Source organism: Misgurnus anguillicaudatus, chromosome 21, assembly GCF_027580225.2.
Source record: "Misgurnus anguillicaudatus chromosome 21, ASM2758022v2, whole genome shotgun sequence".
NCBI classification, from domain to species: Eukaryota; Metazoa; Chordata; class Actinopteri; order Cypriniformes; family Cobitidae; genus Misgurnus; species Misgurnus anguillicaudatus.
The window spans coordinates 13,835,829-13,851,288 of NC_073357.2; the positions used below are offsets into that span (position 1 = coordinate 13,835,829).

Sequence of the window (15,460 nt, forward strand, 5' to 3'; positions counted from 1 at the left end):
TAAAATGAAACAAAAGACGCGCAAATCAGTGGCGTTAGTTTTATCAATGAAAGGCTAAAAATAGGGCTGTCACCGTGTGTTTGTGCTAGAGGTCAGAAAAGATGAAAAACATTTATCTCAGTACCTCAGATTACATAAATGGGCGGAGAGACGGCGTGTGGCTGTTCGAACACATTAAACCACATGTGTGTTTACACTAACAAGTGTTATGCATAACCATGCTATAGTTAGCCAGGGAACTATAAAACTTCAAGTTTACAACATAGACTGTATAGATGTAAACGAATATGCTGAATTACCTGTGGAGAAGGAAGTAGGCAACTTCGGTGTCCCTTGAGCCCCATCTTGGAAAACGAACATTACTCCAATATTGACTTTGGTCTTGTTGTTTTTCCTGTCGCGTTGTCGTTTTAAATCCCCGTTTCGCTTCCGCTGCAATGTTTTTTAATATCCTCGAAAATAGGTCTTCAACAGGCTTTAAATCTGCCTCAAATCAAAGCATTAGATCATCACTGTACGTGCAGCTGTTGTTGAATCCGAAGGATTCAGTCTACACAGGTTGCATATGCGGGCTGCATACGTCATCAAGACTGGTTTATTTAAATTAACTGAGCATTACATTTGCAAGTCATAAGCATATTAAAGCAATTTACAATTAACTAAGAACAATTGTCAGCTTTATAAATGTTAATATTCTGAAATAAGACTGTCTTGATGACGTACACCGCCTACACATGCAACCTCGGGAGGCTTCAGCTAGCGGCCAGCGTGAGTGTAGTCTAGCACGAAAGGCGGAGCTTCAATTTCAGGAATGTCCCTCATCGGCGAATGTATTTCAAAGGTAGAGGCACAACATGGATTCAGCCAGTCGAGCGACTCGACCGTATGTATTTTAAATAGCAGATTCTACACTTACGAGAATACTTTGATTAGTGGGTGGAAGTAATTACACATGAATGAGCACATACTTTTGAAAGAAAACATGGGTTTTTGCTAAGAATTAACTCAAAAAAGTACACAGTGGAGCTTTAAGTATATTTCTGGGAACTACCTAAAGTACATTTTAGAGAAGTACATTTAAAAAGTAAACTAAAAGTATACTTTCTTATTTTTAGTTTAAATGAAGGATACTCATGGCACACTTGAATAAACTTATTTTTCATAAGGGTTATTTACTTTCATTTATTTCATTTCATTTATTAATTTATAGAGCACATTTCCAACAACAGGAAGTTGTAACAAAGTGCTGTACACCCATACAACAATAAAAAATTAAAGAGTACAAAAACACATCATAAAACAGCACATCATAATAAAATATCACAAAACAATAAACCAGAAAAACACACATATAGAAGTCAACGATCTCAACTCACAGATTTTACACATAAGAGGTGAATTTTTAGGTCGTTTTTAAAAGAACCTACAGTATTGTGGGAGCAGATCTAATATGGAGTGGAAGACTATTCCAGAGCAGCCACTGAAAAAGCCTGATCACCCCTTCGCTTTAATTTGGTCCTTGGAACCAGGGACGTGCACAGGAATTTTGAGGGGCAGTTGTTCTGACCTACAAAAAGGCACCCCCCCTCCCAAAAAAAACCCCTACCTATCTCTATCAATACTATCAAGTCACTGATAGGTTTCTCCAAATTGAATAACTGAAAATGTGTTTGTTTGAAAAATATGCATCTCGGATGGCTTAGGATGAGTAAATCATGGGTTTAATATAATTTTTGGCTGAACTATCCCTTTAACCCTTTTGAAAAAAATAATTAATTTGATGCATTACTTCAATCATTCATTCTTCTTGCTAAAACGAAATGTTAGAAACTAACTATCAGCAGACATGTTTGCCTAATGCCTACCAAAAAAATAGTAGCCTAGGCTGCTTGATAGCTAGCTGCTATCTGTCTGATTATTTAGGCTAAAGCAGGGGTCTTCAACGTTTTTTTGGGTCGGGGACCCCTTAGATGAGAGAGGCATGGAGCAAGGACCCCCTGATACTAAATGTGTAAAACTGATATTTAAGTAAACAGTAAGGTACGAGAGGCTGCCTTTTCGAATTAGGCACAACGCAAAGTGGAGTAAAGTACAACTATTGACCAATCAGAATCAAGGACTGGAACTGTTTTATAAATAGAAACAAACCATATTGTCACACAGCCATATATTAAGACAGTACATTGGCACTATTATGCTGTTGTTGTACATGCATAATTTTTTTGTTAAAGTAGATTTAGTTTTTATATGAATATAATAATAATGATAATAATAATAATAATATGAATATAATAATAATAATATAATATTATTTTAAGGTATTTGCAGTGTAATAGATTTTCATTTTATTGTGAATTTACCTGAACCTGGGCTCTCAGTTTATAAAGATGACTGACCATGGTGAATGGCACAAAGACTCTCTATTCTGGTCAGGATAGAGGTTGTGCTACTATAATTCAGAGGTTTGTTGCCTTTCTCGTATATCGTCATTGTCACGAGTTTGAGTAACGCAGGTTTATTTTCTGCATAGCTTCATATCAGACTCAGGAGAAAACATGCATTGAGTCCGCGCGCATCTCTTTGGGGTAACATTTTGTGAGGCAGATTTCAACCTGACTATGAATCTTGCACAAAGCACCATCCCGGTGCGCGTTTCCTACATTTTTAAATGCGAGCGATAGTTTTGTCACAGTTTAAAATGCAGACGCAGTGTGGCGTCATTTGCCTGTTGAGTTAGCGCTTTAAATCTGAACCGCGTGAAACAGCCGTCCAAGTTCAGAAATATAACTTAGATGAGACAATGTCGCACTGATTCTAAATTAACATTCTGAAAGAAAGACACACATGCCTATAAGATTTACCTGTTTTATGATGCCTTTTCTGCCGCTTCTGCTGCTTCCTGAGTGTACATTTATAATCTTCAGATATTTTATTTTGGTCCGCTTGCTAAACTAAACGCACGCCTTTGCGGTCACACACGTGCACAATTTAAAGGGGACATGTAACGTTTCTTGTACATATATTTTACGTTTTTAGCAAAAAATAGCTTGTAGTCAAACATCATTTGGCGGACGGGCCGTGGACCCCCGGTTGAAGACCCATGGGCTAAAGTATCAGAACAGTAAAGAAAAGATTTTTCTGTTTACTGTGGAGACCAGAAATTGTTAAGATGAATATCAGTAGCCTATGTCAGAAGTACAGAATGTCACAATTTATTAACCTTTGTTTATGTGTCAACACATACATGCTTTACCAACAAAGAACAACAGCATTAAAGGCTGAATTATGTGTGTAGTACCCAAATGCACATAAATGAATCAAACTGATCCTACACATTTTACACTTTTCATGTGTGAACAATTAATGCATCAGGACACAGCTCATCACTTCAACACTTGTGAGCCAATGGTCTCAATATGCCCACATTATATAGGAGTATTAAAATACAAATGTCTTGTTCCATTGAGTTGGAATATTGTCTGTTACAACAGTTAAAACATTAAATGTGACAGATTCTGTACTTTTGTCTCATGTTCAGTGGCGGCTGGTGCTAAAAAAATTTGTTGGGGGCCGCAAACACTCAAAATCAAACTTTTACTGTAGTAATGCAGTACTGTTAATAGCCATTTATCAGGTGATGAGTATTATTAGGCTACTACTTAGCTAAAATGCTGAAAATGTTACCGTTGAAATCAAACGCATGAAATAAATGTACTATGAATCTGTAATGAACTAATACGACACACACACATACACACACACAGAGGTTGCGATAGACTTTTTCAATCTCCGTCATTTTTTTTATAAAGAGCGTTTAAAGAGTCCTTCACAGTCAGTTATTATCCGTCATTTCATGTTTTAATTATTTTCATTTTCGTTCACATGTCGATTTCTAATCATAAACTTACACAAGCATACAAGTCAAATGTGTTTATTCATTTGTTTAGAGAACAGATAAAAAAAGACTGTGCATCACTTTACCATCACATGAAGCAGATGAATTTATGTTTTTTTCTCACAGTGACAGCGAAGGCAATAAAACACGGAGCTTTATGCTGAACAGGCAAATATGAACAAATCAAATAACAAAATACTACTGCGATTAAAATAATTAGTTCCAGGTGTGGTTTCCTTACACTGTAAAAAATCAAATTAATGAAATGTTGGATAGGCAAAAAATATAACAGTTAAACCAATTTTCATAAAAAAAAAATACTTAGTATTTTTATAGTGTAGAGAAAAAAAAATAGTTCATGGTTAAATGATTTACCATTGAATAATACCTTTGGAGGATAGGGTAATTGTCTCAGAATATAAATCGAGGTATCAAGATTTTACCTGGTGACTTTGTAAAAACGGTTTTGTATGATGACTTACTAGGAATGGACCTGCATCCAGTTCTGATGCCGGCAGGCTAACTACCGGTGATGGAAAAAAATGTATATGATTTGCTCACTGGCACATGCGTGGCAGTTAAATTTGATTCCGAAGACCATCGTAAAAAGCATAGCAAGGGGGCACAGTGTTTCGTTGACAAGTTTAGAAAATTTGAGCGTTTTCAATTTGATTTAAAATACCAGAGCAGCATGTAGGACATAAAATTTTAGATGAGAGGAGTTTACATTTAAAACAAAACTGGCTAAGGAGATTAAATACGACAATACTATATGACTGAAATATAGCTTAAAACCAAGAAACCCGAAGGAGGTGGATGTGTCCCATGATTTGCACTCAGTGATGCCAAAATGCCAGGATCTTTAAAACTTTTTGAACTGTGAGGGAGATCTGCTGGAATAGCATCGGGTGGTTAGATTAAGATTTTTTCAGCGAATAGGGGAATTGCATAGTTACATAAATAAAACCGAAAACCCAACTTTTTTGGGACTGATTTCCCCACAAGTTAAATAAACCGCGATGCGGAAATTGAATGCGGTATAGCCTACAGTATATTACGCCAGCGAGCGTGAATGCTGCGAATCAGGGTATTAGACGTCAACTTTCCCATGGTCTATACATAGCAGGTTTTTAATTTTACGGGCTGGTTAAAAAAAAAAAAGAAAAAACGCTTAAAGGGAGATTAAGAGATTACCTGGTGCGGCATATGATTTAAACAGCTCGGGATCTGCAGAGGCAGATTGGAATAAAATATTTAGAGTATGCAGGGATCCTGGGACAGAATTAAGCAATGATTAATGTCAGACGTCATTTAAATGGTAAAATCAGCGTCATAACTCCACCATCGACTACAAAAGAACGAATGGACTGGGAGGTGACGAATATAGCATTAGATTTTGAAATAAATAAATAACCCCCTAACGTGAAGGAAACATGCGGAGCGCGTTGCTGCGGGTGCTGAAAAACCCTGGTAAGGCTGTATATCCATCAGGGTATGACGCGAACAAGGAACAGCTTTTAACGTCGGCGGCAAGGATGGAGCTAGTTAGTGCACTTCTTATGGAACAAACACCGTCCTAGAAGGACATACGAGCCGACACTTTAAAGCCGGGCATGATAGAGGCACGGTGTCGGCAGTAAATGATCGTCTTAATAGCGGGAAAAACATTAAAGTATGTTCGTATTGGGTGTCTGTGACGAGAAAACGCAATATATTCTAAAATAGTGTGTAATAAGCGAGTTAGGTCCGCCTAGTAGTGTATCACCAGCAGCTGGAGACGCTGCTTCTAGATAACTTACATAATGACAAATGTGAGATCGCACGACTCGAGTAACTACAGAACTGACTGACAAATTTGATTTAAAAGTATGATTCGGGCCGGTGGTGATAGCGCAACAGACTGCCGTTGTGATGAAAGCGTGAGCGGTTGCTTATTAGGTTTGCAACTAGAGGGAAAAGCAGAGCAAATTATTTCTGTACAGTAGCTAAATCAATACAAAAACGAAGGATGTAAGTACAATACTTTTTAAGAGTAACGTGGAAAGAAAAATCAACACAGTCTACATTGAGATCGAGAAGTCCGAGTTGCGGAGGAAAATATCAATAGCGCAGACAATTTGTTGCAAATTCAGAAATATGAGAGAAAACACGGTTGCTGTTACTACAGAACACGTGCACGGGGATACTGCATCATAAGTAGGGAAAGAGCTCGGACACAGACTCACATCAGAATGGGTATATGTGGGAAACACTACTGCTAACCTTTTGTTAAGTCACTCATGATGAACTCGATTAGCCATCTTCTTTGTCAGTAACATCTGTGACTGTTGACGTTTACGCAAAAAAGAAAGTACACGGAGGAACGCGGAGTTAAAATACTTTTCACTGTTATGTGAGAGAGGCGCGCTGCATGCAACATGAGAGAGAGGGGAGGGGGCGCGCGCTGTTGAGGTGCTGGACGCAACGAGAGAGGGAGGAGGGAGGCGCGCTGAGCGCTAGCTACAATGAAAAACTAGTAAAATTAAAATGTAAATGGGAATCATGAAAAATTTATTTGTGGCGGCCAGTGTTGATTCTGTGGCGGCCCAGGTTCCAGTTCTGGGCCCACCCTACACCCTGGGCCCGGGACAACAGACCCGTTTGTCCCCGGCGGGCGTGTATGCGCGAGAGGGGCACGAAAAATCTCAACCCATAGGCTACTGTAAGCCTGCCTATGTTGCGCTGGATGCAGAGAGTGCTCATAGGAGTTGTAGTTCTCCTCATCGACTTCAAATGGTACAAAACTCTGCTGCACGAGCACTCACATATAATAAAAAATCTGCCCACATCACTCCTATCCTTCACCAACTTCATTGGCTTCCTGTCGTATATCGCATCCAGTTCAAAGCACTAGTCCTGGTATATAAAGCCTGTCATGGCCCGGCACCCAAATACCTCATTGATTTAGTGCAACCATACGTTCCGACTAGGGCCCTTAGATCTAGCACTGACAATCTGCTCGTCGTCGTACCCAGGTTCAAACTCTCGACTCAGGGTGGTAGGGCTTTTAGTGTTGCAGGCCCTACGGCATGGAATAAGCTGCCACCTAATCTTCGTGCGTCCGACAACCTCCAGACCTTTAAAAAACAACTTAAAACTCATCTATTCACAATGCTCAATAAATAACTCAGTTTTCTCTGTTTAACACTTTTCATCTTTACTTTATTTCCAGACTTCATCAAAATGAAGTTTTGACAAATAGGTTATTTGTTATTTGTTTTCTTTGATGTTGATCAGTGTTTGCTTGTCTCCATCTGCCTGCTGCTTCTTTGTCTGTCATAATAAGCAGTTGGCCTGTGTATTTGTCTTATTATTTGTATTAGGCCCACATTGTGAAGCGACCTTGGGTTCTTGAAAGGCGCTATAAAAATAAACATATCATTATTATTATTATTATTATTAGTTTCCCAGTGTCGTATTACACATTGTTTGGCATTTCGCATAACTTCTAAGAAAACTACAATAAAAAAATCAACCTGCCAAAGTGGCTAGTGGGATTAGCTGTTTTACCCGCCACAGCCGAAATCTACCCGCTTTTGGCGGGTGTTAATGTCAAGCCAGTGGACATAAAGTCTAATGAATGCTCTTTAGAGTTTTATTTGTTGACTGGTTGTGTGTATGTTCCGATAGCATTATTTCATTTTAAGAACAGATAAAATGATGTTGAGGAATATGTTTGATTTTGCCATCAGACTCAGAAGTTCTATAAATGTACTGTAGTTTGAAGATTTGATTTTGTGTTAAGGGCTTTGAGAAAGCAGGCAATGTTTCAAGATGTTTTAGCAATTGTAAAAAAAAAAAACTGTAACTTCCTATTTTTCTTTATAAAGTTTGTCATTTCCTTCTCTCTGATAGACTCAGCTCCTGTTTTTCTTCGTGATTATGGTGTCCTTTACCAACTATTTTGTTGGCACTGTTATTCCAGCAACTCCAAAGAAACAGTCGATGGGTTTCTTCGGTTATCAGAGTGAGTGTAAACACTCAGATGTTTCACATAACTGTTGGCATGTGTATGTACTGTAGCATTCCAGTAATATTCTATAATGAGTTGATTAATGAGCTGAATTGATAAAAATATTAATGCATAGTGTAACGACTGCTCAGAAACTTGTGAGTTTTAAGATCCATATGTGATTTATTAGTAGTACAATCCAAAAACATACATCCAACAAGACAGGCATGAGGCAATACACAGTAAATCCATCCAAAACATAGGCGGACAAGGAAAATACCAGTACAAGGGCTGTTTCTCAATGTCAAGAAAGGATCTTTGGAAGTCAGAATTTCGAGGATGCTACATCATCGACGTCCGTCGAAGGACTGTTCCAATGTCGAGGATCCTCAAAATTTCAGCCAATGACTGATTCCTTTGTTTCTAGAAATATCCCATTTACAGGAAATGATGCATATGTGTATCCTTTGCGCTCTTCGCGTGCTGAAATCACCCACAATCCTGTGCGTGCAGCGCCGAAAGCACTCCTTTCATTGATGCTAGCCTGTTCCATTTACGTGTTCTCCGAATGCTTAAGAGGAGCCTCGCCTAGCCTCTGAAGGAAGTGACTTGTAAGGACTAATCCTGCCAAGGAAGTATCCTTGACATTGAGAAACGCCCAAGGTATTACTAAAACCAGAACCCATAAAAAATATTTAAAAAAGTCCTGAGGGCAACGGCAGCAGATACACTGAAGACTATAAGAGGGAAACACAACGGATATCATAACACATAGGTTTTTAAAATCCATAAGTTTGTTTAATTGGTTTTAAAAATGTTTTACCTTACATAGCTTGATCAATTAGAATCATGCAAATTTGAGTGTTAAGAGATAATAGCAGAATTTTTTGTATAAGTTTTAATTTACCCCACCCACAAACAGTGATACGTTTCACTCTGATAACAACTTTGTTTATGCCAGGTGAGATTTTCTTGGAGAACCTGTTTCCAGACTGGAGAGGACCAGGCAGCGGCTTCTTCCAAATGTTTGCTATCTTCTTTCCATCTGCCATTGGAATTCTTGCTGGAGCCAACATTTCAGGAGATCTAAAGGTAATACATGTATGCATTAAGTGCAAGATGAATAACTTTATTGTTAACCTCAGTGTTGAATGTCACTGTGGATAAAATCATCTTCTTATAGCCTTAAAGTAAATTTAATGTAGTGACTTTAATGTAGTGTCCTTAATTAAGTTGTAGTAAATATATGGCTTTATATCTACAGTAAAAAACAACAACAATAGGTTAATACTTTTTTATTGAATTTTTAGGAGCCAGAGACTGCGATACCAAGAGGAACATTAATGGCTATATTCAGTACCACCATAAGCTATTTACTCATATCCTCAACTGTGGGTGTGTATTTAAAACAACCATTTGATTGATAAGATTGATTTTTTTCCATTTATTCACTAAAGCAGTAAAACATGGTACTGATGAAATTGGCAGGTCAACCCCACAGACAATTATTTGCAGATTGCAAAGAAAATTGCAATTGTTACACATCGAGGAGAACTTTATGTTGGGGTGCTGTTCATCATGCACAACATAGCATAATTTGGTTATATATTCATAAGTAATATGAATGTTTCCTGCAGTATAAATCATTAAACTTAGCAGTATAATATTACACAGATATAATATGTGTTTGATTATTTTATAAACAACATCATAAACAGAGCTCTTTTAAAGTAAATATATACTGACCAAAATTATAAGCGCAACACTTTTGTTTTTGCCCCCATTTTTCATGAGCTAAAATCAAAAGATCTTAGGGCGCCCTCATATTATCCAAACCAAGCCCCAGCGCGATTGTCATCCCTCCCTACTCCCCCAGGTGCACGCACTCCCACTGTACTTTTTATCGATCCGAGTCCGGGCGCGCTTTCGTCATTAAGATGCGATTGTTTTGAAAAAAGCAGGAAGTAAAGCTCTCTCTTAACACAGGAACCCACCGTAATGATAAGTCGTTTGGTGCATGATAACAGACAGCCCTCTCACATGTCATCATATTGCTTAGTTGATCTGTCACGTGTGCAGCTCGGACATTCACGTAACCCCGCTGCTCGCATCAAAAGGTTTTTACGGAGGCAGATGAAGGTGAGTGGTCGCGCAACTGACGTCTTCACATTTTGAATCGCGCTCAGGCGCGATTGCGCTCACACCATAGCCTTCTGCGCCTGGGCCCAAGTGAACCGCGCTCCGGCCCACCTCTGCAACCCAGCCGCGGTGCGATTAACCAATCCACGCCCGGGCGCGGAACAGAGCGATCACACTAGTCAAAGAAACCAGGCTTTGGGGGTCAAACGCGCGGTTGGGAGCGCGGTTTGGTTTGGATAGTGTGAGTGCACCCTTAGACTTTTTCTATGTACACAAAAGGCCTATTTCTCTCAAATATTGTCCACAAATTTGTTTAAATCTGTGTTAATGAGCACTTCTCATTTGCTGAGATAATCGGATGCGTAACCTGTATATTGAGATAAGGACAGGCCCTTGAACTGATCCCTGTGGTACGCCAGAGCGCTAACAAAGTGATAGCGCTCTGGTAAATATGATCTAAACGCCTGACCACTGATGCCAACATAGTTTTCTAGTCTATTGGATAATATTGATCTACTGTGTCAAAGGCTGCACTAAGGTCCAGTAATATAAGAATTGAGATTTCACCACGATCGAATGTTGAAAGGAGGTCATTTGTAACTTTGAGCAGTGCTGACTCCCCTACTTTTAATACTTCTAATATTTTAGAAAAAAAGGAAGATTTGAAATTAGTCTAAAATTGTCGAGATATAATAATTACTTAGGAATTTTTTTGTGTATTTAAAGTAGATACATTTAGACTAAAATTTTAGTTACAAAATAAAGATATATCTATATTTTAGCATTTTTTTCAGTGTGACTAGCAGGACGATTATATATTTTTTTAATTGTGTAAATTTGTGTTGTTCACTCACTTTCATAAATAAATAAATGTTTTTTTGTATATGCATAAAATATGTTTTACTTAAATAATTAACAAATTAAAGGCAGGATAGGCAGGAATTATCTAAAAAAACTTTTTTACAAATTTGTTTAAACTGTCTTTATATATCAATACATAAGTAAAATGTAAGTACTCTGAAAAAGAGAGTATAAAAATCGAGTGTCTGTAGACCTCTCACCACTGTTTTAAACACAGCTCATTTTTTCCATTCACGCCACCCCCTCCCTTCTGGGTTCCTTCTTAAGCCACGCCCCCAAAACACATGAATGCGAGACACCGACAGCTTTGCTGGGAGAAGGATTTACCTCAGACAAGCGGAGAGGAAGGAGCGCGGTGCATGTAATAACATCATGTCACAATCACATGTCATAATACACCTAACTTTATCAGTAGGAATATAAACAGATATGATGCCTTCTAGTACTCACTATTAAGCCAGTGTTTTGCATGGAAGAGTTTCCGTGATGAAAGCATTGTTGACTCTGATGAGGACTACACTCCGCAGACAATACCACTACGTCGCATCGTCGACTCGAGGAAAAGCCACGTGATATTTACTCTCGTTTGATTGCTTCGTTTATTCCCTTTTTGCCTTGTTTGCCTTCGCTGACTGGATATGCAGGTACTGTGACTTCTGAATTCACTTTCTTGGAGTTCTGAATGCAATTTCTCTGCCATGCTTGTGCTCTTTCTAGAGTGCCTCGTGCACGTTCAAATCAATCGGGTGTGCGCATGTCTGGGCAGATCCCATAGCAACGGGTGGTGCCATGGTAGCGAGAGAGAGTGATATTTGCGCAAGCTAATCATTTGTTTCGTCCCGAATGGAAATAATTAGCTGTGTTTAAAACAGTCGTGAGAGGTCTACAGACACTCAGGTTTTGTACTCTCTTTTTCAGAGTACTTGCATTTTGATTATGTATTTGTATATAGGGACGGTTTGAGCAAATTTGTAGAGGGGTTTTTTGGATAATTCCTGCCTACCCTGCCTTTAATATGAATTCAATGGTAAAAAGCTAATGGTTCCTTTAACCTAATTGAATCTTCTCATTATTTCACAGGAGCGTGTGTGGTGCGTGACGCCTCTGGTAACCTGAATGACAGTTTGGCACTGAACTTTACTGAAGTATGTGATGGTCTGGGGTGCAGCTTGGGCTGGAACTTTACAGAATGTGAGCAAAATCGTGACTGCTCCTATGGCCTGGCCAACAACTTCCAGGTGGGGATCTTTAGTTTTAGTCCTAGTTACAAATGTGCCCTTTAAAAATGCATGTTACTGGAAGAAGAATCACGCAAACACTTCTGGCATTTTTTGGGATTCTGCAGAATGAGGATTAACTCTCTTGGTGCAGGAAATACAAAACCTGTAGATGGCAGTCGTGTTTCGTGTAAGCTATACTGACGACAATATGTGTGATCAACTTCATGCTGCGCATACTGTAATAATACTGAAGTAACATGACACCACAGGGAGTGTCAGTGCTCTCGCAGTACTTTGATGTCATACACTTGCATTATTTTTTGGCAAACGTTTGGTTGGCAATGTTTTTTTTTGCTAGTGACATAAACAGTCACATATTCTTCATTGACATATGAAATCAGACTCAAACGTCCATTATTTGTCTTATTTATTTATATGCACTTAGATTTTACTGACGAAGAGACATGATGTATAACTGAGTCTTATAACAAACCGGTAATTCTTAATGGTCTAATGCTGGGATTAAGCGGATTTAAAGGGGGTGGGTTCAATGCATGCTGATTTACACCACGTTCCAATTATTCACATGCCATTTTTGTTTATTTTTCCAATACAGTCACCCTGCTGAAAAATCCAGCTAAAACCAGCATAAGCTGGTAGCTGGTTTAAGGTGTTTTTCGCTGGTCCTCCCAGCCTGACAAAGCTCGTCATGCTGGTGGGCCAGCTGGTATTCCAGCATGACCAGCTAAGTCCAGCTAGACCAGCTTAAAATGTGACCAAAACACAAATAGACCAGCTTGCTACACCAGCAAAACCAGCTCCCTACACCAGCAAAACCAGCCAAAACCAAGCCGGGGACCAGCTAAAACCAGCTCACCAGCTTATGCTGGTCTTAGCTGGATTTTTCAGTAGGGCAGTAAGTTTACAAATTTTATTTTACCCTCAACACTTATATGAAAGTGTGGATGTTATTCTATTTAAATAAAATAAATAAATATGTCAAAATATACTTTAATACTTTGAAAAATATGCAAAATATATCTGTCACCATGGTTCCCTGATGGAGGGAACAAGACAGTGTGCTGTTGGGAGCCAATCTGGTCTGACTTGTGTGTAAAACGCCAATGAAATATTAATGAATTTGCATACCAGTCTCCTCCCACGCTTGCATATAGATGTCCTTTTGACACCTCAGGGACCCTAAAGGAATCTACCATCTTACTTACCAATATTCCAGCCCAAATCATTACACACTTAGAAAGGATTTACACATCTTTGTGCATTAAGCTTTTAACGCATTGTGTCATTTTAACATATTATGTGTCATTTTGTGTTCAAATATAACACAAGTTGTGTTAAAAGTAACACAAAATGTGTTGTTTCAATAATAACACAGATATGGGTGGATTGTGGGACAACGCATTTAGTGTGTTGTCCCAGAATCAACACAAATTTCGTTCTAAGAGTGTACTCTGCCAAATGTCCCTAATGTTACAGTCTTGTTTGAATATGGTGGCTATTTACCAACAATCCAGAAAGGCATTCATCTACATTATTAAAGGTGCATTTTTTTGTAAGATACTTGCAGTAAAATGTCCAAAAACCACTAGGCCAGTGTTATATATTTTATTCAGTTGATTACTATCAATATCTGTAATGTTTTAAACTACTTGTAAATCGTGAGAAAATTTCCATTCAAAACATTGTTACGGGGCAGTGCAGTCTCCTGTCAATGACGTTAATATCAATGTGACACTTTGTTACCGCCTTTACTGACGTAAAAACCACATGACAACAGTGGTCGAGTTTGAAAGAATAAAATGGCGGCCAAGGAAGCGACTGGAGCACAAATTTAGTGTAAATAAACGTATATTTTCCTTTTAATTGCATTTCTAGCGAGAAATTTGTATTGTAGTTTTCAAATATGTGATTAGTTATCACAAAGGCGCTCTCTGTTTATATTTCAAACACGCTGCCTTTGAAGTGCGTCCAAAAGCCTTTCTCTGAGCTGCCTTCATTTCATCCCTCCGAAGTCATTTCCTCATGATGCAGCGAGGCAACAAGTCCCCACTGCCTTGAGTTTTCAGACGCAGCCAGTGTCGTGGACTAATGCGGAACTATGCAATAGCGCCTAGGAGGAGGAAAAAACTCTTACCATTAACACCAGCGGGGTGTTTTAAAGCAGATAATATCGGCTTAGCCGCAGGGTACTGAAGCATACTGTGAAGTGCCAGAAGAATATATAAAACTTAAAGAAAAAAGCACTATGGATACCACACTTCACCCACTGGGGAAGATCGTATGACGATAGACAATGGTCTCAACATCTGGGGAGAGCACATGTCAAAAAATGTGTTTGAGTCTCACAGCTGGGAGAAAAACACTGTAGCGGGCATACCGCTGGTGATCACTGTCCTAACTGAGAGAGTGGAGAAAAAGACTGGACATATCTTGCTGTGTCCCAGTAGCCTCGAAAGCAAAAGCTAAAGTGTGGGAGGAGGTTGCATCTTCACAGCCACTGGATTTTAAAAATCTATCCAGCGATCCTCTTTTTTTCCTGAAAATTTTCCTTCTTTTTAGTTTTTTTCATTACCTGACTGGTGTCCATGGAATCAATCACGCGCAAATTATGTAAGGGGAAAACACCAAATGAATAAAAAATTCTTGAGTGAAAAAAACCCTAAATAATAGACAAGGTCGGTTGCACACTTGGCATTTTATTTTACATTTTATTTTAAATGTATATGTATTTTATATTTTAAATTGAGCAATGCTAATTTGAGTATTATAAATACTGTACTGGATAATAATTCCCTGGGTTTTACAAACAAATCTTTATTGGTTTTCTATTAAACTTCCAGGTACTGATCCAAGTCTCTGGGTTTGGACCACTGATCTATGCTGGTATATTCGCAGCCACTTTGTCATCTGCCCTTGCATTCCTAGTCTCCGCTCCCAAAATTTTCCAGGTAAAATGCTACACCCTAATATTGGCTAACATGTAACTGACTATGTCCAATTAAAATAACTCATAATACTTTTTATTTCTATTTGGTCCAGTGTCTCTGTAAGGACAATATCTATCCGTACATTGGCTTCTTTGCAAAGGGATATGGAAAAAACAATGAGCCATTACGTGCCTATGTTCTGTGTTACTTCATTGCTCTCTGCTTCATTTTGATTGGTAAGTCAAAGAAGTTGATACTGTTGTTACTCAACCATACATATTTACAGTATATCTATAAAAACTTTCTTTTTGTAGTTGTCAAACTTTAACTACATTAACTTTAATTTTAAGTTGATTTTTGCGTAGGGACAAAATTCGATGTACAATCATTTTTAAATTGCCCGTGT

The 15,460-nt window shown here is 38.5% G+C and overlaps 1 protein-coding gene across 1 annotated transcript in view; it reads left to right on the forward strand.

Annotated features, from left to right (window-relative positions):
* slc12a10.1 (solute carrier family 12 member 10, tandem duplicate 1) overlaps window positions 1–15,460 on the forward strand; it is a 90,972-nt gene that overhangs the window by 19,030 nt on the left and 56,482 nt on the right. The window contains exons 8-13 of the mRNA XM_055194396.2: window positions 7,790–7,901; window positions 8,848–8,978; window positions 9,197–9,281; window positions 11,967–12,124; window positions 14,968–15,075; window positions 15,167–15,290. Of these exons, the coding sequence (XP_055050371.2) occupies window positions 7,790–7,901; window positions 8,848–8,978; window positions 9,197–9,281; window positions 11,967–12,124; window positions 14,968–15,075; window positions 15,167–15,290 (718 nt within the window). The remainder of the gene's footprint in view (window positions 1–7,789; window positions 7,902–8,847; window positions 8,979–9,196; window positions 9,282–11,966; window positions 12,125–14,967; window positions 15,076–15,166; window positions 15,291–15,460) is intronic.